This window comes from Polypterus senegalus, chromosome 11 (genome assembly GCF_016835505.1).
Source record: "Polypterus senegalus isolate Bchr_013 chromosome 11, ASM1683550v1, whole genome shotgun sequence".
Taxonomy (NCBI): Eukaryota; Metazoa; Chordata; class Cladistia; order Polypteriformes; family Polypteridae; genus Polypterus; species Polypterus senegalus.
This window is the reverse complement of record NC_053164.1, coordinates 52,678,246-52,705,953: the sequence shown is the minus strand read 5'-3', so window position 1 is coordinate 52,705,953 and position 27,708 is coordinate 52,678,246. Positions and strand designations below refer to the sequence as shown.

At 36.4% G+C, this 27,708-nt stretch overlaps 1 protein-coding gene and 1 long non-coding RNA gene across 4 annotated transcripts in view; one reads left to right on the top strand and one right to left on the bottom strand.

Moving 5' to 3' along the window:
* The window catches only part of LOC120538975 (prospero homeobox protein 1-like), a 28,047-nt gene extending 3,290 nt beyond the window's left edge, over positions 1 to 24,757 (top strand). The window contains exons 2-5 of the mRNA XM_039768630.1: positions 2,930 to 4,552; positions 18,643 to 18,750; positions 19,161 to 19,355; positions 24,182 to 24,757. Coding sequence (XP_039624564.1) covers positions 2,999 to 4,552; positions 18,643 to 18,750; positions 19,161 to 19,355; positions 24,182 to 24,367 — 2,043 coding nt within the window. The 5' untranslated portion in view covers positions 2,930 to 2,998 and the 3' untranslated portion in view covers positions 24,368 to 24,757. The remainder of the gene's footprint in view (positions 1 to 2,929; positions 4,553 to 18,642; positions 18,751 to 19,160; positions 19,356 to 24,181) is intronic.
* The window catches only part of LOC120538976, a 49,750-nt gene extending 22,492 nt beyond the window's left edge, over positions 1 to 27,258 (bottom strand). The window contains exons 1-4 of one of the 3 annotated variants that reach the window (XR_005635537.1): positions 27,121 to 27,258; positions 23,165 to 23,272; positions 21,171 to 21,275; positions 14,214 to 16,002 (exon numbers count right to left, since the gene is read on the bottom strand). This is a non-coding gene — a long non-coding RNA (uncharacterized LOC120538976). Of the gene's footprint in view, positions 1 to 14,213; positions 16,003 to 21,170; positions 21,276 to 23,164; positions 23,273 to 27,120 lie in introns of those variants that run through there. The other 2 variants (XR_005635536.1, XR_005635538.1) reach the window with 2 other exon arrangements.
* Positions 27,259 to 27,708: the final 450 nt, after the last annotated feature.

Sequence of the window (27,708 nt, the reverse complement as noted above, 5' to 3'; positions counted from 1 at the left end):
CTGTACAAAAACGAAAATTACGAAGTTACCATTAAATGATAAGTTTATTTATTTATATTCGCTGACAGAAACACGCTCTAATTTATAAGAGCACAACGAACCCCGTTAAATACCTTGTTGTGGCTTTCGGGGATTTATTTATTTATTTTCATTTTTGTATTCCAATACTTCTGAAATTATCTTCATTGACCGATGCGTGCTAGAGCCTCGTCCGCAAGCCCACACAGTATTTGGACACTAATGAAGATTTGACTACAACATTGAGTGTTGTCAGAGTGCCTTTTGTGCAGAAACATTATGTTCCATGGATTTCCAACAAATACTTATTGCAGCAGAAAAATATTACAGTCGCAGGAAGATGTGAAAATTCGAAAGTGGCAATTCTGTCCACTAATTCACTTTCTGGCCTACCTATCTTTCTGGGTGGCCGAGAAATTGAATAACTTTCAGATATATGCAGCGAATTAAAGCTTACTGAATGAATCATAATAAAATCTGTTGATACAGGGTGCTTTCTCTTTAGTCTATAATACAATTATTTTTTAATTCCTACAATTAATTTTTGAAACAGCGTGAACGTTTTTACAAAGACAAAAAGATAACCAAGCTTCTAATGAACAGCACCAATTTTTGAAACATAAACGAAAGTTTCTCTCGTTTCCATTTCCTGCAATATGTACATTGTTTATTAACTCACCCTAGACTGAAAGTATTTTTTGAATTTACTGCCGTGTTTGATAAAAATTCCAAAGGGATAAAATGCATGGCCTTAATGCAAAAAAAGTGTAAGAAAACCATAAAAATTAGAGGCGACTTGGGATATAAGGTATGGTCGTTGATTTAACCGAAATCATAGGCAGTTCTGCGAGCAACTTCAGCAATTAGGATGTGCTAGCAAAGGTGTAATAGGTTCACTCCCCAATATCACTCTTCTCTTACTTTTGGCACCAGAGTAAGAAACCTGGCCTTCGCCCGGTTCCATCATGGTTTCAGCGGAGCTTAATAAGAAGCGGCTTGCGAGGTTAAATTAAAAGTCCATTCGCTTTGGGGTTTCTCTGCATCGGGTGGAAAGGTGAAGTCTCCGTTCACCCAGCGTTATGCGGACAGATGATCCGCTGTGGCAACCCCTAACGGGAGCAGCCGAAAGAAGAAGTTCACTGTCATCATTAATGGACTAACGAGAAAGGAATGGTCATATATGCGATCGCTTTTTCCCAAATCGAACAAAATAAATCGCAAAGTTCCTTCTATTTTTGAGTTTTTTATTCAATCTGCAGTATTCTCAAACGCCTAAAACGTGACTGAAATGTAAATGAAAACGAGTTAATTCATATTTCATTTATGGTATCGAACTCAAGTCGCACGTGAGGTGTGAGTACCAACTTGGCACAACACTGCTTTTAAACAATGAAGGACTGTGAAAGTGCTGTCTGAAAAATAATGTAATAAGATGGGTTAAAATTAAAAAAACGAGCTAGTGACTGGAAGAAATTCGAATATCCATTTATCTGATAATAGCATTGCGTTTAAACTAACATTTTTGGGTAAATCAATTCACATTTGCGCACTTTTTATTTTTCATGCCCTTGTTCATGTTTTCGGTCGCGGAGGGTCGAGCGTTTCTCCTCTTACCAGCACCCCATTTCGGCGCAGGACACACCCGCACCCTGTAGCTACTATGTTATTTTACATCTCGTTTAAGATAAAAGCTAAAGCAAAAGCAAGGAAAGTTGTTCGACTCGTGTTCATTTTAATGGCATAATTTCATAACACAAAATAGCATATAAAAAGATGAACCAAAGAACGTTCTGTATTATTTTTAACGTTTTCGTTAAAATCAATATATTACAAATGTAAATCCAGTTTTTTCGCCGCCTTTGCCTGATGCACACTAAGCCTTGTGTCTTAACTATGTTTTCTATATGATAATACGTTTATATTAAATTTTCTTTTTGGCTACATTTGTATAATTATACTTATTCATTAGTCCATTATTAATGCTATAGGCTACAGAAATGCAGAACTATAGCTGTCTCTTTGTAACAGGTTTTATTCAATGAAATCCCTCCATATAACTTCTTAGACACCCATTTCAGGGTTGAGGGAATCAAGGTGGGATCAAACCTTAAACAAGTGACCAGATCATTACAGAGCACACTAACTGTCACTCATGATTGAGCAATTTACCAGCCTATATGTCTTTGAAATTTCTGGATGGAGAAAGGGCATATATATATATATATATATATATATATATATATATATATATATATATATATATATATATATATATATTAAAAATGGAAGGGAATGCAAATTCTGCATGGACATTGAGCCGGCTGATATTTAAACCCAGAATTCAGGAACAGTGTGGCAGCAATGCTAATCAGTCTGCTATCACACTGCTGCTACCTTCATAAATATAAAGGTGCTAAAGTGGTTCTTCATGAAAGGTTCCAGAAGGTACCTTTATTACTTAGATCCATTAACAGACTCCTTAAATAACCATGAATAGATGATAACTTTGTGAAATACCAGTGGGTTCTGGATTTTTAAAAGTACTCTTGCTACATACAATAACACAGACTAGCTCTGTTTTCTTGATCTGTTATTATCCTTCTATGTAGCCTACTATACATTAAATATTTTTGTTTTATCCACTTATTTAGAACCTGTTCAAAGCTCAATGACCCAATTTTAAATGCAAAGAACCCTTACCAGAATGAAATGGTTTTTTGCTAAGCAATGGCTCTAAAAGAACCACTAAACCTAGTAAAGTGCGCCTACTGAAACTGTTATTTTTAAGAGTGTAATTAAAGTCTTAATGATATTTTATAATACTGTAATTTGCACACATATCAAAATCTGGTCTGTTGTGAGGATATTTTCCTGTTAGAGATACTAATATAATTCTTCATTCATTTTAAAGGCTCAAGATACCAGAGAAAACCCTAATCCTCTCTCAGCTACAGAAGCCACTTTGGTTAAAAAGAGAACAATGGACTGTACTGATGAGCAATCACTTGGGGAAAGCAGTCATAAATTTCACTATCGCCTTTATAATAACCCCAGAAAGTTCAAGCCCTTCGAAGAGACAGCTCCTTTCTCTATGCCAACTGGATCCATCATCTCTAGACTACTTAAAACTGCCAGCAGTACCTCACACGTCCAGGAGGGAGGAGCTATCGAGCAGCCCTTTGAAGACATTAATACAGAAGGAGATGGAAGTGCTGCAGCTTCCCCTGGAAACAGCCCAGATCACCCTTCAAGTCCTATTGGTAAGAGAAGACAACTTGATATGGAAAACCTTTACAGAGAGTACATGCGAGTCAAGAGGGCACGGATAGAAAGCATTATTCGAAGCATGGGTTCATCCCCAGCCCAAGACTTAAATATGACTAGTGGTGAAAGTGGTGCTCATTCCTGTAGTACAGAGAGGGGATGGTCTGCTGTTGACAGAAGTGAGGTGAAGACTACTCAAGAAAATCCTAAACCAAAAATTAAGAAGGAAGGAAGACAACATGAAAAGCGAGAGTTGAAGACACAACTTGACAATATGAGAGAGCAGCTATTGCAGCTCCAAGAAAAGGTTTATCACTTATACAATGGGGCATTAGATGATGATGAGGACTCGGATGAAACCATAAGAGAACAAAGTGCACAGACAGAAGAATCCTCTATAGGAAGAGCCCCCTCCCCTTATATTGGCATGGATCTTAACAGAGAAACAGCCTATCAAGGGTCAAAATTCAAAGATCTGTTGACAGCAGGGGATGTTGAAAAAGAATATGAACACCCATGGGTTAGCATGGAAGGGCAGAAACTGGCTGATGCCCTGAAAGAGGAGTTGAGCACTGTAGTGGCGCAAGTTATAGACACTGTAGTTAAGATGTTTTCTCCTTATCATCAGCATCAAGCAAGGTTTGAGCCACAACATGGTCCTATTATGTCAGCACCTGCTTTCCAGTCACCTCACCAAAATCACCTTCACCATTCCCATATGGTCCCAGTTAACGATCGCCAGGATCCTTGTGCAGAACATCAGTCTTTTCCTTGCTTGGAAAGTGACTTACCATCAGGAAGAGAAAATGCTGCTGATCCCTTAATGGAGTGCCGAAACAGGGATTTCATGTTTGACCAAGTTGAAGCCTTGCCACTTGTGGTACGGAAGTCTATGGACAGCCATGGACCTATTTCTAGAGGCCATCATCAAACTTCAAAGGACTCAATATTAGGCTCTCCATTCCAGCATCCACTTCCAATTCCTTTAGTTCATTACACAATGCAGAGAATGTTTGCCTCTGCCACAGCAGCCTCAGCAGCTAGAGGTATTCCACCATGTAAGGACAGGATGTCTCCAGATGCCTACTTGGAGATGACCAGTCTCAGTACTCAGTTGTCCTCCCACCATTCAAGCCAGCAGCACCCGTATCCATCAATGCACTTGCTGAGCACCTTGGATGGTATGTCACCAGGGATGCCAAAAATGAAACCTGACACCAGTGGATTCCAGGAATCAGGAGAGCCTTCTCTGTACCTGACTTCTTCAGCCATATCCTTTTAGTAGCTTACTGTTGATATTTTTGTGTTTAAATGCAGTTTTTTTTTCCTTAGTCCCAAGTAAACATTTTTTTGATCTATTAACTACAAACAAAATATCGAGAAAAGCTAGGCATTGCAAATGTGAGCATTTTCAAAATATCTTTTAACTTAATATGGTCTGTAAGGCTTATATCATCATTCTGTCTAATATTTGTAGTATGTATTTTTGAGATAATAAGCTTTTCTGCTATATGGCAGTAACATATCTTAAATGTATCATTAAGTCCTAAATATTATATATCTCATTTTTTAAATTATTACTTTTAAATAATATGGTCATTTACAATAGTTCAGTTACTTTTAAACACTGAAAGCTGGTACCTTGGTTACTGTTGTTGGCTCACTGTTTCATGGGTCAAGGATTATTTCTTACCAAGTTCAAAGTCTATGTGGAGTATCTATGTTCTTGTCATGCTTACATGGTCTTTCTGAGAATACACAGCATTTCCAACACCAAAAGCACATGCAGACTTCATTAATTGATGACTCCAAATTAGTGCTGATGATGTGACTGGGAATGTCATGGACTTAGTTTGTCTTTACTTTGTATGCAATGCCTTTAGCATAGGTTTTTGCCTAGTAATGGCACAAGCAGATTCAGAAAATGGATGGATGGAATGTTGCAAACCAAACATACCCCGGCTGAGCTTTTACAAAGTCAGTTTCAAACATAGTGTATGGAGACACTGTAACATATCATATCATATGGTTACATACATAGTGGTACAATTATTATAAGAGTTAATTTCTAAAGTAGGACCAGTTTTTTAAATATTAAAAAAGAACTTAAATACTTAATTTAACTGAAAAAACAGTAGCTAGATAAACTTATGCAAATATGGAAATAATACATAATTATTTGTTAAATTCACTTCCCACACTAAGACACATAAAGAATAATTAATCATATGGTTTTAACAAAAGATGGACTTAATTTCTTTTTCCTCTCAAGTGAAAAGTAAAATTGGAGACCTAATGTTTTGGTGTAAATAAAGTGTCTTTCTTAACAGCATATTTTAGAAAACATAATATAAGGAGGATTAAATTTTAATGGCTTAAATTACATACAAATGTCCCACAACTGTAGCACATACACTCTTGTAAGGAAGCATAAGTTATTGCATGAATTACTTTCTAAATGTAAGGCTAAATAACAAGATTATATTGTGAAATTCATTAAATGCAATTCAGAGCTTACCTTATCTTGGCAACATGAAACAACCTTGGACAGCGCATCAGTACATCATAAGACCCACTCATTCAAACACCCACACAGAACCTTTTAGAATCATCCAATTAACCCAACATGACTTTAGGGTGAAAGCCGGAATCTCAAGTAGAAAACCCTCACAAACACAGGGAGAACTTACAAGTTCCATACATGCAGTGACCTAGCATGTCATATAAACCCAGAATGCTAGATCTGTGAGTGAGCAGTGGTAACCACTAAATGTTTTACTAACTGTTGTGCAAATTCTTCACCCTACACAAAAATAAGCTAAAGTAAAAAGTGTTAAAGTCCATTATCAAAACAGCACAATATTCTTGGATCCACCTGAGGGAGTCCATCCTAGCAAAACTGAGTAAAAGTCAGAAAACAGCCCTGGACCTTTACACAATTGCACAATCCAATTTAGAGCTAACAATTAACCCAATCAACATATCCTCAGGCAGGTGGGAGATAAAAAAAAATACATACAGTAAATGACTGGGTATTAGATTCTAACCAAGGATGCTGGATGTGTGAGGCAGCGGGACTATCACTGTACCACTATACAGCTTGTCAGGTTACATACTAATACTAAAATAAGGAAGTATTCTTAATGTTTCAACATTTTATTTTTCAATTTGATTATGTTTGGTTTTCAGTCAGTAACTTGACTCTAATAGACTGTGTACATTTAGTCCATATTTAGGAGCACTGCTATTCCAACACTAAATACTATCCCTATTTCATATGTCTGTGTCAGTCATTTTCATGTATGCCATTATCCCAGGTTCATAGTACTCTGTTACTTACAATGGATCCATTAGCACCGTTCCAAATTTCTGTTTTTCATCAGTAAGAATACACTTTTCTCTGACAGCTTCCTGTTTCTCTTTTATGGATAATTTCAAATTTCAATTGGATTACAGACGATTAGTTATTATATAGGAACATTGTTTAGTGCTTAAACTTCAAGGATCCAGTGTCAAGGGCACAATTCCTACATCCATTTGCTGTATGCTGCCTTTTCTCTAGGCAGGTTTTCATAGTAGATCATGGAAATATAGGTGTTAGGTGAATTGTCGATACTAAATTAGCCTTGTGTATGTGTGTGTAAGCACTGTTGGTTTATAACTTGCACCTGATTTTGCTGGCTTAGGCTTAAGTCCCTACAACTGTGAGTTGTATTAAGTGGGATCAAAAATGTTATGTTACATATACTTATCAAAATTCCATTATTTTTCAAAATTCCCAGTAAAACAAATTTCAAACACTTTGGAAAAAAAATGTCCAACATTTTTAAATATCAATATTCTAAAATTCAGCAATCTGGAAAAATATATATGAATTCCTAATCCACAAATGAAATGGTAATCAGATAGCAGTTGCTCCTGGGTGGTTACATCGATGAGCTACAAGACAGGGATTACAATAAGCCTTTCCTTCTACATCCTAACATCCTACTTTGTATCCATATATTTCACCAATTTACATACACCAAGTGGTTCACTGGCCAGTCCCAAAGAAGCCTTTCTAATCCTCCACAATCCTGTGAAATATGACAATTTGCATGTTGATTTGCATAAATTAGAACAGTATTAAATCAGAACATCTTTATGAAATCTTTGTTTTAAAGAAGTCCTGTGGTGGTCAAGACACAAGACAAATCTTTAACTGCCATGATAAGGCAATTTTTAAAATTAACTTGACTCCCTGTTTCTGAATTTGGAACTTATATAAACCTGAAAATATATATATATATATGGAGCTATTCAATATAGGCACAATCTCTGAATATTGTTTCTTAAGTTGTCTAGACTACCAGTTTTATCTGATCTAGGTTTTTTTTTTTTTGCATAACTGTTGGCCAAATAGATTTTTCACTGCTTTACAAACTGCATTATAAAATGTATGGCTTCACAATGTGAGGGTAAAAGTATAAAAAAGAAAGATGAATCGTAGGAAGGGAGTTTCGTCCATTCATCTACAACCAAATCTGTTTAAGCCAGTTACGGAGCCTCTGGAGCCAACCTTGGGTGTGGTGCCAGTCCATCACAGTGTTCACAAGTGTACACCCAAACACACTGACTAAGTGACAATGTAACCTAACATACATGCATTTAGGATGCAGGTAAAACACAAGAAAGACATGTAATTTTATACATATTATAACTGGACCCAGTCTGCTTAAGTAATGTGGCCGCACTGCACCACGATGCAACCATGCAAGTCTTGTGAAGGTTTTATTTTTAAATTATTCCAGTTCTATAAGGAAGCAACACTACAAGAAGTCAGGTTTCCAAACTCAAAGTTTTTTTCTTTTTTTGATGTGTGATATTACAGAAGTTTCTCAGCAAGAAAAAAATTGTTGGACTTTATAGATTTATGTGTGTCGAATCAATTTCTCTACCACAAACCACTTCCAAACGAAATCACATTCAATGAAGAATGCCATCTTGAAAAAAGTTGATGTTTCAAGAATAAGTTACCTTTGCTTTATGACATAAGTATTTGTCATGCACAGAATATTTTTTGAAGTATATTTTGGGCTGAAAAATGGCAGTTTTCCAAATTCTTAATGTTTGATGTGGAAACAATCCAGTATCAAGTATTTGCTGAATAATTTGTTGCTCTCAATCAGTATTTTCTTCTTATTCCTTCAAAATAGCCAAGAACGTATATTCTGAAGGTTAGAAATATGTCTTCTTATCATACAGAAGAAAGTTGTTTAAATAGTTTTACAAAAATATGCAAGGTTGGGTCTGTCTAAGGTCTTGCCCAGAAATCAAGTCAGCAAACAGTAAAAGAATACACAGCTTTCATATATCTCTTCCTACCTAGCACTTGGGTGCAGCATGTATTTAACAAACAGTAGTTTTTCCCCTGAGGAAATGGTGATAGTCACTGATGAATATAGGAAGAGGTTCCACCAGGACATCATTCAAATGGAGAGATGGTACAGTGGAAAGTGGAGTGAATCAATGTTAGCAGACATCTGCTGGCCATTCCACCGTGAAACACCTTCAGAGGAAACAACTACAACTTTTTGTAAGTAATAATTACATTTAAAAATAATTGTGTAATGTATTATTTTTTTCAATTTTAAATCATTAATTTAAGAAAAACATTACATTTTTTCTTAAAATAGATTTTTTTTTTTTATCAAAACTCTCAAGATGTCTCTCAAGAAATGGATGTAGTAGAGCAATTCTCTTGACAGTTTTGGATTCAGCACCCTCAAATCTAAAAAGAACAGTTGAAATCTTTGATGGGAGTGAAAAAAAATTTAGACTAGTGTTATGGTACAACTAATTTGAAGGAAACAGGATAGAAAAATAGGTTTAATAATGTGCTGTTATTTTACTTCAATGGCGATACATTTAGGAAAATAGAACTAAATGTAATTTCACAGAAGTAAACAAATCTTTGTCAAAACATCTGCTAGCATGGCAGAGAAGGGGGACAAGCCTATCTATGGTGACAATAAATAAATATGAAGCTCTGGCCTTCATTTAAAGAGGATATATTTTTCTTTTTATTCATTCATTTGAACGATGATGCTTCACTGTATGGTAACTGTCCGTTGATCCATTTATGGACCTGCCTAATGTTCAGTTCCATATAAGCCTAATTTCATATCATCTGTGTAAAGTATGAAAAGTCTGACAAAAAGCACATAACATTCCTTTACCCACATTATTAAATTCTGAGTCATGAGAAATCACAGCCTTAATAGTGCAGGCACAAAGCAATCATAGAGCCTCCTTACACATACAAAGCCACACTCACACCAGGCCAGTCTAGAAATGCCATTTATACCTAACCTGCACATCTTTGGGATATGGGGATAAAAGGCAGAGAAAAACAAGATAAAATAAAGAGAAGCTCCATGAAGGCAGTGACTTAGCATGGGGTCTGAACTCTGGACCAGTGAGACAGCAGCACTTTGCCCTCTAGCTGTTTCTGACAAAAGCTCACATTAAAAAGGACATCAGAATAGCGTTTCAAGTTGAGAATTGTAAATGAAGAAACCATTCATTTGATAAAGTTCAGTTCAGTTATAGTAGACAAAAATGAAACAATATTAATGTTGTAGATATGCAAGCAAAGGACCTAAATAGATTTCAGGCTTCAAACAAACTGCAGAATTCTCATGCTGAAAAATACCAGAAACTCAAAAAAAAAGAAGGAAAAAAAGAAAGAGGGCATGGGAAATGGTTTCATCCAAAATAAACATGTCCACATTCATCCACCAAATGAAAGTGCTCACTTGATCCACAGTTTAAGTGAGTTGACTCAGCTAACTCAGCATTACTGAGAATGCTGAACTGCTTTTCTTATATACACAAATGTGGGTGGATAGTCGGATGAGGACAGGGCTTAGGATGGCCTCAATACATTCAACATGACTTTAACTTCCACTGGGAAGCCAGGGTTCTTACAGTGTCATATGGACTAGAGACTGATTCCATAGTCCTTCTATAATCCTTTATGCACACTTGACTGCTGAAGCTGAAACACTGCAGCTGAAGTGAAGATGTTATCTCCTGCTAACTCCCTCTGCTTATTCTGGCATCCCTCACGGTAGAATAGATTGGCGACATCCCCGGAAATAGCCGGACCATTATTTGTTGTTGGTGGTTAATCGCATTGGTGTGTGAATTGAGAGGTAAGCAGGGCCAAGCAGGAAAATCCTGTGCTCAATATTTACATTATTTTAGCATTCATTTAGTTTGACTTGGAATAATTACAATAAAAAGAATACACAACAACACCATTTAAAAGCTATTTTATAGTATTATTCTGCAAAAATACTATTTCTTTCTGAGTAAGAAAAAAGGTAACACTTAAAATGGGCCAATGAAGTGTAACACCTCTTGTGATGTTTTGATATTATTAGCCTATTGTATGACGGTTTTTCCACAGCTATGTTACTTATTACTGACATTCAGTTCAGTGTTGGTTCCTGCATTATGTTTTTTGCTGCCAGGGTGGCTACCACAAATGTAAAATTAGCTATCTAGTAAAGCCCAGTCAAGTATCTTTATTATCATACCATCCATACATTGTTGTATTTCAGCATACAATGGCACCAGAACTACGATGCAACATATACATAAACACATGAGAAGTGTAAGACAAGTGAAGAATTATGTACATCTATTCATATAGTGTATGTGTATATATATATATATATATATATATATATATATATATATATATATATATATATATAAATAATACAACATTTGTCTGTCTGTCCACATCTCACAAGAGAAGTACTTGACGGATTTTGATTGGGTTTTTTTCTATAATTTGCTTGAACATTCTGGTTGATTTTGTGACTTCTATCATTGCGCTAAGTATCATAGTTTGCTTAGTATTGGTTTATTTGCAAAAATCTGAGAGAGCGACTGTGGGCCAAGGGGATGGGGGCAGGGCCATCCTCACTCACGTGCCAGCCTCTGTTTGAGTCGGTCTACGTCTCACCACGTTACAGTGCACCTTGCCTCTGCTTAGCTAGCAATACCTGTTTGTTCAACAGACATTATCATCTACAGATTGTGAAGGAGTAACATTTGACGTTTTTGAGAGAGAGATCAGCGCTACATGTGTTTTAGAGGGTAGCTACTGATTGCCACAGATATCAAGGCCATGTGCTTTTTACCACACGGGGGAAACTCTCCCGTCAGACCTGAACACGATCAGATACAGTGCCAACATTTGATGATGCAGTGTACCTACCTTCCTCTTGACCAGAATTAATTTTTTTTAATTGATTTTTAAAGTTTGTCATGTTTCCCTACTATGTGGGCAGAGCCGCTTGGGACAGCTAGTACTATACTAAAAATAGATTAATAAATAAATAAGCAAGTTAAAAGATAGCAATAAACTAATAATAAAAACAGTTTATAAGTAAACTACTAGGAGTAGACTTGTGAGCAGAACAGAGATCAGAGTCCAGACAGCCAAGGGTAGAAGCTGTGCTAGAACCTGGCAGAACTGGTTTGGATGCTATAGTACCTTCTGCCAGATGAACCGGGGACACAAAGATTGTGGGAGGGGTGGAAGTTTCCATCACAATGCTATATACAGGATCTTTTCTGCTGTGTGCATCTGTTGTAGGACCTTATAGTTGGAGACACTGCAGTTCCCAAACCAGACAGTGATGCAGCTTGTCAGAATGCTCTTGATGGTGCCCCTGTAGAATGTGATGAGAAAGGGGGTGGGAGGAGTAGCCATGTCTTCTTCAGCCAATAATGGAAGCAAAGACACTACTGTGTCTTCTTGGTTATATACAGTACATGTTGTTAATTGACCAAGTAAGGCTGTCTGCACACCAAAGAATTTAGGACTCTTGACCAGTTCCATTACAAAGCCTTCAAAGTGCAGTGGGGTATGGACAGCATGGACCTTAATGAAGCCAACAATCATCTCTTTTGTCTTGTCTGCATTAAGTGACAGATTATTCCACTTGCCCCATCCTGCCAATGGTTGTATCTCTATTTTGTAAGCTGATGCATCCCTATTGATGATTATAATCATCAGCATTGTTTCATTCACAAACATAATGATGGTGTTAGAGCCATATACAGCCATGCAATCATAAGTCAGCAGAGTGAAATAAAGTTGTCTGAGTACACAGCCCTGGGGGACACCAGTGTTCAGTGTGTTGGAACTAGAGATGGTGCCTAGCAGAACCAACATCCCACTGAGCTATTAAGGGCTGAAAGTGTTGAAAGCTTAACTGAGGTCAATGAAAAGCATTCTAGCAAAAGTATCTCTTTTGTCCAGATTGAACAGGGTCAGATAAAAAATAGATAAGACATTTTCAGTAGAACAGTTTGGACAACAGGCAGACTGGAGAAGGTCATGTGATGAGGGAAGTCAAGTTTTCAAGTGACCCAAGACTAACCTCTCAAAATATTTCAAGATGACAGGTGCGAGTGCTATAGGGCAATAGTAACTGAGGCAAGAGACAGAGGACTTTTTCAGCACAGGTGTGATGGCTTGGTTTTGAAGCACTTGGAGAAGAAATGTTGAAGCTGTCTGTAAAGATGGTTTGAACATTCTTTGAGCACTTGACCAGGTATGTTGTCTGGTCCATCAGCTTTGTGTGGGTTTACATTCAACAAAGTTCTTCCCACCTCAGCAGAGGACAAGCACTGTACCTGCTCTTCTTGAGGAGGGGTAGGCTTCCTCACAGGTATGTCATTCAGGGCATCAAACCAGGCATAGAAGTTATTTAGGACATCTGGAAGAGTGGCATCACCACTGCAGACAGATAGTGAGGTCTTATAGTGTTGCTGGTATCCTGAAAATGGCACATATATACAAAACTCATGATAAAACACTTATATTTTGCAGAATTATAGAGTTTAAAATATAATTTGTGCTACTTTGCTTTTTAAGATTTTTCTGCTCCAAAAGTGGGTGAGTAATATGGCGAGTCTCATAGCTCAGCTGCACGTCACTGTACGTTTCAGTCCTCTTGCAGAGTGCAAAAATTAGCCATATATGCAGCTTTTCCACTAATCCCAGAAAACGAGAAATCCAAATGAGGATGATGGCATCAATCCAAGTGTTTTTCCATTAAAAGCTTGAACTTTAAGGATGGTGTTACTTGTACATTAATTGTGTCAAATATGAAAGACAAAATTTTTTTTAAGTTACAAGAGAGGAATTATTTGGATGCTGAAGCACACAGTGGATACAATGGATATTATTTCAGTGTTGATTGTTTTTACTACTTTTTATACATATGTTTGGATTTTATTGTGAAGCTCTTTAACTGTGCTAAAGGAAATAACTGAGCCGAAAAAATGCATTGTTAGCTTTAGAAACCTTTGGAAAAAAGTCCTTGAAACAAAATAAAAGTAGGCATAGCCTGTTTGTGTCTGGTTACTAGAGCTACTAGAGCTAAGTAAGAAAAAAGGTAACACTTAAAATGGGCCGATGAAGTGTAACACCTCTTGTGATGTTTTGATATTATTATTATTATGACAGTTTTTCCACAGCTATGCTACTTATTTCTGACATTCAGTTCAGTGTTGGTTCCTGCGTTATGTTTTTTGCTGCCAAGGTGGTTACCATAAATGTAAAATTAGCCATCTAGTCAAGCCTAGTCAAGTGGCTTTATTATCATACCATCCATACATTGTTGTATTTCAGCATATTTTTGTGTCTGGTCACTGGAGCTAATTTAATTTATTAACTTTTACATTTTTGTCTAAAAATAAAAAAAATTTAGAAAGCGCTGAATTTTTTGGCTTGAAAAATGACACATTTATTAAATCTCATCTTTCTACTATAAAATGTGCAAAACACAAAGTACAAAGTCAGATATACAAATATAATAATAATAATAATAATAATATATACAACACACTGCACATGTGCGAGTTAATGTGAATGTCACTTTGAATTCCCAGAAACACTTTCAGATTCACTGACCGTTTCAGTTTCACTACCTGAAGACAAATTCACTTCGGCATCACTGCTGAAGAGAAGAGTTTCTTACAAGATGTTATTATGTGGCAAAAAGAAGACACATCTACACCATTGCCCATGTAATGCTCAGGCCATGATGCTTTTGCAAGACATGCCTATATCATTGCCAGAGTAATGTTCGGCAATCGGGTCTTACACAATGTCTATGCCTTTGCCCTGGTGACACTCAGGACTAAAGCTTTTAGTGCTGTTTCAACAGCCTGAGTGATGCTCAGGTCTAACACTAAGGAGGTTAAGTCTTATGAGACTGGGGTTGTGATGATACTGCACCACTTATGACATTGTGGCTCCATAAAGTTATTGTTGGTTACTGATGAATTCATACTTCTAACTTATGTAAGAGGTTTGCACCACTCCAGGTGTTGATTGTCCTATTCCAAGATTAATATCTGAGCTTTACAATTCTCAGCCTTAACAAAGAGCAAAGCAATGATTACCTTTCCTTCATAAACTAAATGAATGTGTTATTCCATTTAGTGGCTTTTATCACATCTTTTCAACATGGTAATGAGGAGGTGGTGATAACACTTAAAATCTTGTGAAAAAATCAAAACATAACTTTGTCAAAAGCATCTTAACTGAATTCCGATGCTAGTACACTGAATGTGGGCAATCTTCTTCTTCCTCGTTTTCCACTTCTATGATGTGCTTGATTAACTTTCTCCATAAAATAAGTTTTCAGAATAATAGATAAGCAATTTTTTTTTGCAGGTGGATTTTTTCTTATTTGTACTATTTCAATTGTTCATTTTTACATTTCCAAAGATGTGCTATGGAATTAATTGAGCATTCTTGTGAAAAGTTCATGTCTTGATCCTGCTTAAAGTAAATTTCTGTGGCTGTGAGTTGACCACTTCCAGCATAAATGTATCTAGATAAGGTATTGTGACAATTCAGCTATTAGCTTATCAACGAGTTTGATGGACAAAATGGTTTCTTTTCATCTGTCAAACCTCTTACTGTCAATGTAATATGTTCGCATAAACTTCTTTCCCTACCAAATCCAGAAATCTAAAATTCCAATCTCCACCCTGTTTTCCTGCTGAGTGGAAAAAAACAAACGCCTTACTCTGATTACCTTAGCCAGGGAAACTGAGATTGCTCTTTTCCAACAACACAGTGAAAACACAGCTGAGTCTGTTATATTAATGCCACTAAAATATATTAAAGTTCAGAATGCAAGTGGGAATATAACCTGCTACTGAAAAGTTAGTAAAGCATTGGCATAAAATTTGGAAAATCATTTTGGATTATAGAATAGTTGTTGCCTTATATGTTTTTGCTTTCTAAAAATCCAACATATAGAAATCAAAAGTGTTATCTTATTCTTTAGTAATACTGTTTAGAGTGAATTTAAAATTCTAAAAGGTTGTTATTCTTCACACACTTACCATGATTTTTCAAATTCTAAAATACAGAAAGTTGCAGTCCTAGAGACCTTAGCCAGGCAGATGAGGAGAATGGAGTATGTGTGTGTGTGTGTATTCAGGGGCTGTTTCTAAGGGCACTACCAAGTATGTGTGGGCGACCCTTGTGTGAAACACTGATAAGACCAAGGTTTGTGTAAAGTTGAAGTGTATTTTGTAGCCAGAGGCATTGAACAAAAGGTTCAGGAAGTGAGCGGAGAGATAAGAGGTTTCCAACAGAGACTTTCAGGAACTGTTTCCAAGCTGCTAGTCCTTCTGAAAAAGATGGGGAATAAAAAAAATAATAGTTAAAAAAAGAGACAGCGAGAATGAGTGAGGCAAAGATGCCAGGTAGAGAGAGAATGAGAAGACAGGATTAGTGAAACATGAGCTGGGATTGCTGGACAGGCCAGCATGTATCAGAGCTCTAATGTGAATTAAGAGTATTTGTGTGCATAATGCCGTTGCCATCTTGATGGGAATAGCTTTGTATCCAAGCTGCCATAGTTTTGGCTCAAGGACAGCACAAATCACCACACAGACTTTGTCCGAAATGAATTCAGGAAGCCTGCCATCCGAGAACACAGGCGATAGGAGGAATAGATGAGTGGCACACACAGATTTTTATTATTCTTATTTGTTTTCACTCATTTGATTGTTGTTGCTCCTTACAAGTTAACAGACCTTATGCTTATCTGTTAAAAATGGACGGGTGGGAAGAGGGAGAACACTGGGGGATTGCTGTTTTCAAAGGCGGAATGACACTTATCAATGCAAAAAGGTCTGTGAAGCCAGAAAACTCTTGTGTCTAATCGTTTGCTTTGTTTTATCGCCAGCTTGCTGAATGAGATCCATAAGTCCAGCTTGTGAAAAGCCAGCCAGCTGCTAAGCTTGCTGCAGTAGGTCATTGAAGGGAAGGAATCAGAATTAATCATTACACCTCTCACGGTCAGTGGGCTAAAAGTACAGTAAAATGATGACCGGGGCCAGCTATGTAGATGAAAAAAAAAATCTAATTTTCTTAAAACAGGCCAAAAAAACCCCTCCACTATATGATGACATAATAATTGAGCTATTAGGCCAAAACATCTGATGTTAACAGTTCAATCAATTGTAGATCTACTGAAATTAAATAATGGCAGTGTGATATTTGATCAGGGCAGTAACCTTTCAAAATAATAGATAAGCAATTTTATTTTGTAGGTGAATTTGTTTCTTAGCTCTTACGTATACAAAAAAAAATTTAAAAAATTATATATTTTAAATCAGACTGGATGTATTTCTAGGAGACCTGCTCAAAGCCTATTGTTGTGACATGTTAATGAAATGGTGTGTTGTCCATTAGTGAACCTTCATATCTGTTTCTAACCTGGTCACTGTTGGTGTGTGGTTCAGTCCTTGTCTCTGGCATTGTGAAACTATTGTAAAAAAAAAACAAAAAAACAAACAAACACACACACACATATATAGGCTCACTGGACAAATAATTGGTCACCTTTGGTCAAATCTTAGACTAAAGAACAGCCGCAGTTCTGTCTGGCATGGATACCACCATTTTTCGAATGTAAGCAATCCAGTCGGACTAGTCAGGTGGTTCCATCTGCATTTTATTCAATGACTCAAATAGTAATACAAATTTTCTATGGTGTTTAAATCTTGGGATTTTGCAGGCCAGTTGAGATTTGAAAATGCTTCAGAATGTTGAAAGTTAAAATTGTTATTTAAGAATGCAGTAACTATTCTTTGTTCATGCTAGAGATGAAGCACAAAAAGTAATATATGGTTGTCCAAAAGCCCAATGTAACCCTTCATGTTCAAGTTCATCATCAACCAAAGAACCCACTTCCAGATATCCATGGCCTACAATTCTCTTCCGAGTGTTTGTTCGGAGATGGCTTGTTGTGGGTCTACATTGACTGACTGCAGCAACTCTTGCCTGGTGGCACAGTGTGTCACACAAATAGTTGGTTGATATCTGTAAGTACCTTCTTTCTACCATAGTTCTGCAACAATTATCACTTGAATTTGATGTACACCACTGCTGGAAGATCTATTGGACAGTATGCTTTGACACACATGAAATACCGGCAACTTCCTGTACACTATGTTCTTTGGCATGGCCAATACAATGGGTACAATCCTTTTTCATGGAAAGAACCAAACACATGTGGCACACCACTACTCATTTTCACACTATGTATCCCAAAAGTACATGACACAACTATTTACCTCTGGCGTATGTACAAGAGAATTTTTTAATTAATATTGTAAACTGGGCAAAAAGCTAGAAAAAAACTTGGGTGATGATAATAATAATAATCCTCATAATCTTAATCTTTAACAAGAGATTGCATTATTATTATTATTATTATTAATTTAAACTGGGCACAAAGCTAGAAAAAAACCCAGTTGTTGGTGACGATAATAATAATAACAATTATCCTTATAATATTAATAGTAAAAATAATGTATAAATAGCCTACATTGTTTTTGGAATGAGAAAGGAAACAACCATACCTAGAAAAATAATAATTAGATAAATAAATAACAAAAATCTGTCCATTGTTGAACCCACCTAGTCTAATTTAGGGTTATGGAAGAATCAAGCACAAGACAAAAACTAACCGTGAATAATGTAATTAAGATAATGATATAAAAACAGGTTATGACTATTACCATTGGTGCACCATCCAGATTTCTTCCCTGCTTTTCAGATGACGTAGTTGAATAGCCTTTGCTCCTGTTGGCCCTAAACTGGACGAAGTGTATTGACTCATGAATGGACTTTAGGATGATTTTATTATCTGCAGAATCATAAACTTCACTATGCAATATTTAATTCTAATGCATTCCTAGCACAGGGGGCTTATTTGGTCACCCAGGGTACTTTTGATGCATTTTCCTTAATCCTCTCACTCACAAGAAGGCTTGTCCCCCAGCCACCTCAAGAAAGCCAAACTGATGTTCTTCTATACCCGATACCCAAGCTCCAATACTCTCAAGATCTACTTTCCAGATGTTAAGGTAGGTTTTCCTACAGTACATTCTTGAATACTGGTGACCAAGAAGGAAAGGTCACTGTAAATCCTCACACTTGTCATTAAACCTTGGAACTTGTTTCTCAGCATTAACTTTCATTAATGTTAATAAAATTGTATTTCATCTTCACAACTTTTTGGATCACATACATTCCAAGATTATACTTTTTTGTTGATTTCCCAGATAATTTATAATGATTCAGCTGCTTTAGTATCTTAACTTGACTCTCATAATTAGAAATTACTAAATCACAGCTAATGATTTCAATGTTTCTGCTAATTTCATCTCATTTGTAAAAGGCATTTGTCTTTAGACAAATGGCCAAGACTTACTTTTAAATGGATCATGCTTGCTTTTCTCAAATATGATTAAGTTATGTTGGAATGTATTTTCAGTTTAATCGCTGCATCACATCCCAGCTGATCAAATGGTTCAGCAACTTTCGGGAATTCTTCTATATTCAAATGGAAAAGTTTGCACGTCAAGCTATCAGCGAAGGGGTCACCAGTCCTGAAAAGCTCAGCATAAATCGGGAGTCTGAACTCTTTCGGGTTCTTAACCTTCACTACAACAAATCTAATGACTTTGAGGTGAGATTTTTAAAAATTTCATTTTTGTAAATCTAGAGGCAGGCTGATAAAATATTATTTAAATTAAATAAAAGCATGCATCTTTTAAGATATTAAATGAGTTAAAATTTCAGTAGCTCACATAGAAAAACCTAAGACCAATAAAACAATCCAAGGTTTACTTTCATTAAGGCAAAATTCTGCCTACCTGCATATTATCCCAGCTCCTCAAAACTCTTTTGGGTGATAAAATATTGTCTTTCTGAATATGTCCAAATCATACAAATTTGTGATTTTATTGATCAGCCCTAGAGTTGTTGTTATATGGTCCCCACATGATTCATTTTGGACATTTTATCTCTTATGAATATCTGTTCCCTGTGTTCCTTCAGGACTATGAAAAAGTGTCATAAGAATTTTTAATTTCTGCTGTTAATGAATATAAAAATGGATATCCTTTTAATTTTATTTTTTGTGGAATGTATTGACATACTGTTATTAAGGTTATATGTTTTTTCTGGTGTCAAAATATACATTCAAAAAGAGTATATTTGTCAATGAAATTTAAAAAAATTTAAAAATAAAAAAAGATTCTCATGAGGAAATAAGCAGCAAGAGGTATTATAACAGAGGTCCCATCCACAGGTTACCAGGAGTACATTATTTGTGAATAGTAGAGGATATTGCTTCTAATATCATCCGGAATAGATCAGTCCAAAATTGCAATACTTAGATTGCTTTCTGGAAGGGACAGCAAGTATGTGAGCCACCAGCATTTTTAAAAATAAGAAAGTCCAGAGTAAACATTCACAAGCAGATTATTTTATATTCTGGCTTCAATAAATGGTTGCTTCACAGTTACTGTTATACATTTATAAACCTAATTTAAAGGCATTTTCATAATCTAAAAATACATTCACTATATTTTCTTATTCTTCTTTTAGCCTATAAGAATGCTTAATTTTCTTCAGTATGGTGTGTTGACATTACAGCAACTCTGTTGTAACAGGTTGTTGCATATTCATTATAATGGGCATCTTATAATTTATAGATTTCAACAAGAATGTTCAAATGGTGCTATGGCTTCATCAGTTGAGTGTCCATTATTTATCAGTCTTCCTCCCATTCTCCTGAGTGGTGCTTTACATGATAGGCAAGGACTTACCAAGCAGGAATGGATGGCACAGAACAGAACAGAGCCCAGAAGGGCTGTAAATGAGAATAAAACAAACACTGGCAATAGTGGCATGTGCTGGTGTACCAGTATGATGTGAAGAACCATCTAGAGAGCAGTAAAGCTCAGTAAATCTAATGGGTGCTAAGCAGGGCCACTAGCATGGGTACAAAGGAAGGACAGAATGAATGTTGCCTTTGGTCAAAACTGTCATGATTTGGAGTCTCCATTAATGTAAAAAAAGGTATGAGGACTCCAAAAGAAGGTAGGGAGCAGGCCAGAATGTTACCTGGTCTGCCCAACAAAGGCAATCCTTACTTAAGCCAAGACCTAAAGCAATTTGTTGCCTTCAGCTAGAGCAGCTCCAAAATGAGGAGCTGGTAAAACTACTAGTAACATCCACCAAAACATCACAAAAGCCCCATATGAGGAATTGTAATTCTCAGCATGTGCACAGATGGGAAAACAAAGAATCTTTATAAAAAGGATTTGTTAAAATTAACATCAAAGATACAAATACAAACTCAAAAAGATCAACAGAAGTAACAAAAGAGTTGCCTAAAAGGACAATCCTAATGCAAACACTGTTCAGAAATCAAAATTCAAAGACAGAGCAAAATAATCAAAAATCTACAAAATCCAATTGTAAACCATATACTTACAGTTAACTTCACAAAAGCAATGTTTCCTATTGAACTGCCTCTCTCCACAGCCTTTATACACTGGGGGCACACATTGACAAGTGGGTCTGCCACTTTGGGTTACATCTACAAGGAACATTGAACATATTGATATTTAAAGAAACAGTACACCAATACATAATAACATGAAAACAATAAATCTAACATAATGACAAAAAAATAACTAAACAAAAATAAAACATAACATACACATAACTTAATTTTACAGAATGACAGAAACATGTTCTGCAATGATACAAGATGGCAGCTCTGTCTCTCCTTAGAGACACAGTAAGGTCACAAAGGGGCGGCAGAAAGACTAAGAAGAAGGAAATACAGTAGAGAAGCTTTTATGGGGCCCAACTTAATATCCTGAAGCCACAGGTGTAATTTTAGTTGCTGCAGACTGAAGTGGGTAATAAATGAATAGGATACAAAATTGATCTATTTGGAGTTGTTGTATAAATGTAATATTGGTGGCTAAAATTATAGCTTTTAAGCTGTTGTGGGAAATGTTCCGGTCATGTAGGAAGCTCTTCCTACAGTATTATGGAACCACTCACTGGCTGAAGCATCTAAGATGAATGTCACAGTCTTGAAGATGTACTTAAAATGGTAATTATAATGTGATTAAAATTAAGGAATGAAAATGAGATATGGCAGTCATTGAAATTCTAGAATGCAGTAGCCACAGGTCAAGATCCTCAGGACAAGGGTGCGCAGGAATGAAAGTGGAATGATAATTTTAGTGTGTTGTTCCTATACAGAAAGAAGACTATGATTTCTTTTAAAGATGGAGACATATGGATTGACAGGAAGATGATGATTACCCTTAGCAGAACATTATTCTCTGTTAAACTAAGGCAGCCTAGAAGCTGTACAAGAGACCCATTTATTTAAGTGATTCTGGATTTAGACACCTTACTCCAGAGTCTGAAATAAAGAGATGAGTTGGAAAAACAGATAACTTGTAGAAAGAAAAGACAGAATTATAAGAGAGACATGTGTGCTGGTAAAATTAAATAATTATTTTAGTACTGGAGATGTGTGCCAGTTGATCAGCCTACCCACTGATAAACATGGTGAGTAGTCATACCAAAACAGCTCATCTACCTGAAGCTAAGCACATTTGGCCAGTAGTTGAATGGGAAACCAACTAGAAAAAGCTTGAATTACCTGTGACTGAAATGTTGGTGAGGCCATCAGGGGGACCTCTGTGTGATTTCTGTGCTGTGACAGGGACACAGTGCTGTGAAAATGGTTCATTCTTTCGGATGAAACATAAAACTGAGATTCTGACTTTCTGTGGTCATTAAAGATCCCTGGACATATTTCATAAAAAGTAGGGTTTATCCCGATGTCCTTGCTAAATTGCTCAGCTTGGTCATTCTGGCCCCCTAATCATGCCCCATCTCTAATTGGCTATCTCTCTCACCTGTTCACCAACTAATAGCTAGTGTGTGGTGAGCATGCTGGCACAATAATGGCTGCTGTCGTATCATTCACATGGGGTGGGTTGCTACCCTTTGGTGGTGGTTAAACTGGCTACATTCTATCTATATAAAGTGCTTTGAGTTGCAAGAAAAGCATTATATAAACGTAATAAATTATTATTAAGGCCCTTAAACAAGCAGAGATATTGTTTTTCACTTTTTCATTTGCAATTGTGTCTTTTTCCTTCCATGTGTTTTTTGTACACTGAATACACCATTTATATACTTATTGTTATTTTAATTCATTCTGAATGAGAAGGATTTCTGTAAGGAGCCTTTCATGTTGCATCTGACATTTTGTATGCCACTCTTTAACTTGGTCTTTCTCCATTTAACAGTTACTTATGTCCTCTGCACTTTTCATTGTTCCTTATCTATTGTCAGAAGTTCACTTTCTAGACTCTTTGTTGAGATGACTATTATTCCTATATCTTTGTGATGACCATTTCACTTAAGTTGAGCAGATGAATCATTTCCACCTACCTTCTCTGAGTGCTGTTGTCATTTCAGAGTATTTCAGCCCATTTATGTTGTTGCTGTTTTAATTCACTCCTCCTGTACTTCTATTTCTTCAACCAGGCATACAGTCCTCTGGTAGCAATACACAAACAGGGTACAACAATCCAGATGTACTCTTTTACACATTGGTATACTGGGGCAGTAACATGAAATCAGGGTTTATCGACAGACTTAAGTTAATTAGAAACATTTGACTTTGTTCCTGGTACTAGGTTGGACTCTCTGGATGTAGCAGTATAGAGAAGGATATTGGCTGAGCAGCTGGATATCATGAAAAATGCTTGACTCTGTTTATTTGACAGAGTGTGTTACAGAGTGTGCACACTCTCTTTGTGATGGCGAGTGTGTGTTATCCATACAGAACACAAATACAAGGTATCTTCAACTCAAGGCTCTTTCTACTATGATTCTCCAGATAATGCAATCAGAGATCTTTTGGCTACCAAATGTCATTAGACATAATATGATTAAACTAGGTTTTCTGTCACTCTAATATACAGTCATTTCTAAAATTTGTACTGTTCCATTTTGATTGTATTCTCTGTAGTTTTTAAAATCTTAATGCTGCAATATCTTTCCATGGTGTGGAAAACTGGAAAGAAAGAAAGAAAGAAATGTGAACTTTTCTTTTTCTTTCTTTCTAAGTTGGAAATTGGAAATGTTTTGTACTGTTCCTTTCCATTACAGCCCCAGGTGTAAAGAATTAACAGAAAGATAATTGTACTGCTGCTGTCCAGAGTCAGATTAAGATGGGAAATAGCAAAATACTTTGAATCATTTAGTATTAATCCACCCATCCAGCAATCAATCTACCCATGTATCCATTCATCCATCCGTTGTTTCCTTTTTACTTTACAACTTTCATTGTCTAACATCTCATTCTCTAAATTTTTCAGAAGCAGTTGTACTCTTACTCACTAGGCACTCTTGCACTCTTAAATCAGCGTATGTTTCCTAAATGCCCACCTATCTCTTTTTTAGGTTCCTGACCGATTCCTGGAGGTGTCACAGGTTACCTTAAGAGAATTCTTTTCAGCTATTCATGGAAACAAGGACTCTGATCCTTCTTGGAAGAAGGCAATATATAAGGTAATCTGCAAACTTGACAGTGAAGTCCCAGAGTTCTTCAAATCTCCAAACTGCCTGCAGGATCTATCCCGTGAATAAACAAACTTTTCAGAATTTTGGAAATCTGGGATATGGTGAGATTAAACAATGTCAGCTAACTTACTGATTCATTATATTGTGCATATTTAACCAACAAATGATGCATCACTTGCACTGCAGGTTTTCATTCCAACTGATTCCTTAATAAGACACCCATTTTAAATGAACTCCTCACTGTGACTCAGTGTACAGGCTGTGGATTGGAATAGACACTACGGGGTGTATTCTTGTTGATTCAAATGAATTAGACCTCAAACTGTATTCAAGGAGTTTACTTATCTATCTGCTTCATATTTTTGATATATTTCTTTGCAGCACTCTTTCTTTATAAATATTCCTTTAAAAGGCAGCTTATTTTATCGAGCAATCCAGTAAATAAACAGAAATAATATTTTACAAAGGTGATTTGTTATCACTTACATACAAGCCTTTTCACTGCAATTTAAATTTTTTTAAACTGCTTTTACATAAAAGGGATACGGTATTAAATAAGTTAGAGAATCACTTCTGCTATTAATAATAAAAATCTGTTAGCTTTTGTTGATAGATTCATTATGAACTTATAGACTTAAACTGTAAAAATGAAAATAGAAGATGTTCTACTGAAACTTAGGGCTCTGATTGGGAGACTCATTGAAATGAAAACCTGCTGGTCCTGTGGCCCATGTAATTTATGGATTTGGTGTACAAAATGAAAGAATATTTGATGTGCAGTGGTGATCTCTAAGCAAAAAAGGAAATTTAAGTAAATCACAAATAAGTGAATGTCATGTTTATGCTATGATCACTGTTACACCGAATACACTGAGCTATTATTTTTGTGCAATATGCAGAACTCAATTACAAAATGTCAAACTCTTTTGAAAAATTAGACTATTCATCCCAGAAGCCAAAATATCTTTCCATTTTGCTCAGTTGTTTGAGGAGAAAGTATAAAGCAAGACCATCCATTTTCTGAACCTAAATATCAAGGATAGAGCTGAGGGGAATGGGCATAAGCACATGGCAGGCTTTAATCAGGTCAGGTCATTAGTCCATCTTAGGGCAGCATAAAGTGGTGCACAAGTTACTTGTAATTCAAAACCATTGTAGCACCTTTTTTATATTTTATTAAGTTAAGCACCAAGTCTCACTATGCTTTTAATATGCATTGAAGAGATCAATAGACAAGCGCAATACAACAAAATGTTGTTCTAGTGTGATAAATTGAGGGCTTTCTGCAAATGCTAGAATGAGGCCCCATGACCCTGAAAAAGAACTTATAAATGTTAAATACAATAGAGAAGTAAATATGTGACAAAACATGTAACATATCGTTCTCATACCTGCTTTATCTAATTCAGTGTCATGGGGCTGCATTTCACATTAGCGCTACCACTGCTAGTATTCATCCTGTATTTAATCACATGACAGGTTTATAAAAGCTCTAACACATGTACAGTAATAGTGATTCGTCTTCCACTCAGTATATAACAAATTAGAAAATGTACGCATAGGATTCAGGTGCGTTCAGGGATTGTGCAGGCACTGTGTCCTTCAATGGACTGAGCTCAGTAGGTCGGTTCCAGAACTTTTTCACTGCATTTCGAGGTCATGGGGCAAAAGGCTATCCCATCAGGACTAGGCAAAAGGTTGAAAACAGGCCTAGGCAGGACTCTAATCCATCACAGGGACGACTGTCACTCACACACACTATATTCACAAACAGTGATAATCTACACGTGCCAACTAACATAACATAAATAAATAAATAAAACCGTATTGTAATTCCTTCTGTGCTTGAGCATGTCTCACCCTAATAATTTTTATGAAATGGGACTTGCAAAGCTGTTTAGTTTTAACAAATCTTAGGGAAAATGGAAGTGTAAAAATAAATAAATAAAAATAATAGTGACTGGTGCAAATATTGTAAGTGAATTTGCAGTACCTGTTATAATCTATTACAAATGGATCAAAAAAGACAATAACCAAACTTTATTACAGCGACTGACTATAAGGATATCAGGTGACCATGGCACAGTGATGATAAATTATTGGGTGACCAGATTTTCAAAGACCCAAACCTGGACACATGTGTAGGATGTATGCCCATATATAAGGCCTGTTTTCATGTTTTAATGGTTTATTTTTCAACCGTCATCAGAGAGGGATCAGGGCACAAAAAACACTTTAACAAATGATCGAATAGGAGCCCACAAACTGCTTGAAGTGGAAACAAATGACGGTGTTTTTTTTTTGTTTTGTTTTTTATCAGTTTGTTAGTCGTTGTTAGTTGATGCTGTTCGAATTCAATACTAGCTCTTAATGGAGATATGACTGCGTTATTATTTGTATATTACACAGGTTATGGGGTTTTGTGCCCTTTGAAGCTTCGTAAATATATTCTAAATAAATTGTGAAGATGCTTGTGTCAGCAGATCAATGTTTTACAGATGGGCATTCTCTTTAAACGGACACATTTTGATATTCTTCAGTTAATTATCGGAACACATAGCCTTAACTCGGGACTGTCGGTATTAAAAGGACGTCTGGTCACCATTATAAACTGCAGTGAAAGTAAAAATATGAATCATTATAAACTGCAGATAATGGAACAGTTAGGTCGGTTTAGTTTAAGGTATGCTGAGTAAATGTTTACTTGCTCTGTGCACAGGGGCTTACACACCACAGAGTACCGAATTCTTATTTAGGAAAACTTTCGTTTTCCGTGCTTTCATTTTAGACTTTTACGTTTGGAAAATAATTTAACGTACCTGTTATAACTTAAAGCCCCTGTAGGAGTGAGATGCCTGTGTCCTGCATCTCTTCCGTTTGCGTTGAAGCAGCTGGAAAGGCTTCGTAAAGAAGATGCAGCAACAACTTGCTGATCTGCAGGTTTGCCCGCGCGTGCAATTCTCGAATTGCAGATGGAGGATCGCCGTCCTGCGCGTGCGCAAGTACCCAAAAAAACAACGACATCCTACCTGCGCATGCATTCTGCAGTCTATCGAAGGTAAGAAAGTGGAAATGATACAAAACACACAAATCGGAGTAACCGCTGACAAGGTAAAACTGAAACGTTAAACTAAACTAATTCATAGTTAAAGTTGCACGGAAAGTCTCTCTGTTTTAAAATAGACGAGATCGCAAATTCGCCGATGCTTTTCAACGCGAAACGTTGAAATTTTAAAACGGTATACAGCGCAAACTGTTCCAAGATTTCTAGACAAAAATGGAACTGTCTTGGCAAATCTCCTTGAAGAGTTGGTGTGCAACACTTCAATATTGCTCTACGGGGTAGCGAGTTGTTTCATGCATGGCTATCCAATAGGTGCTTCGCTCGTTCACTGTCTATATACGAA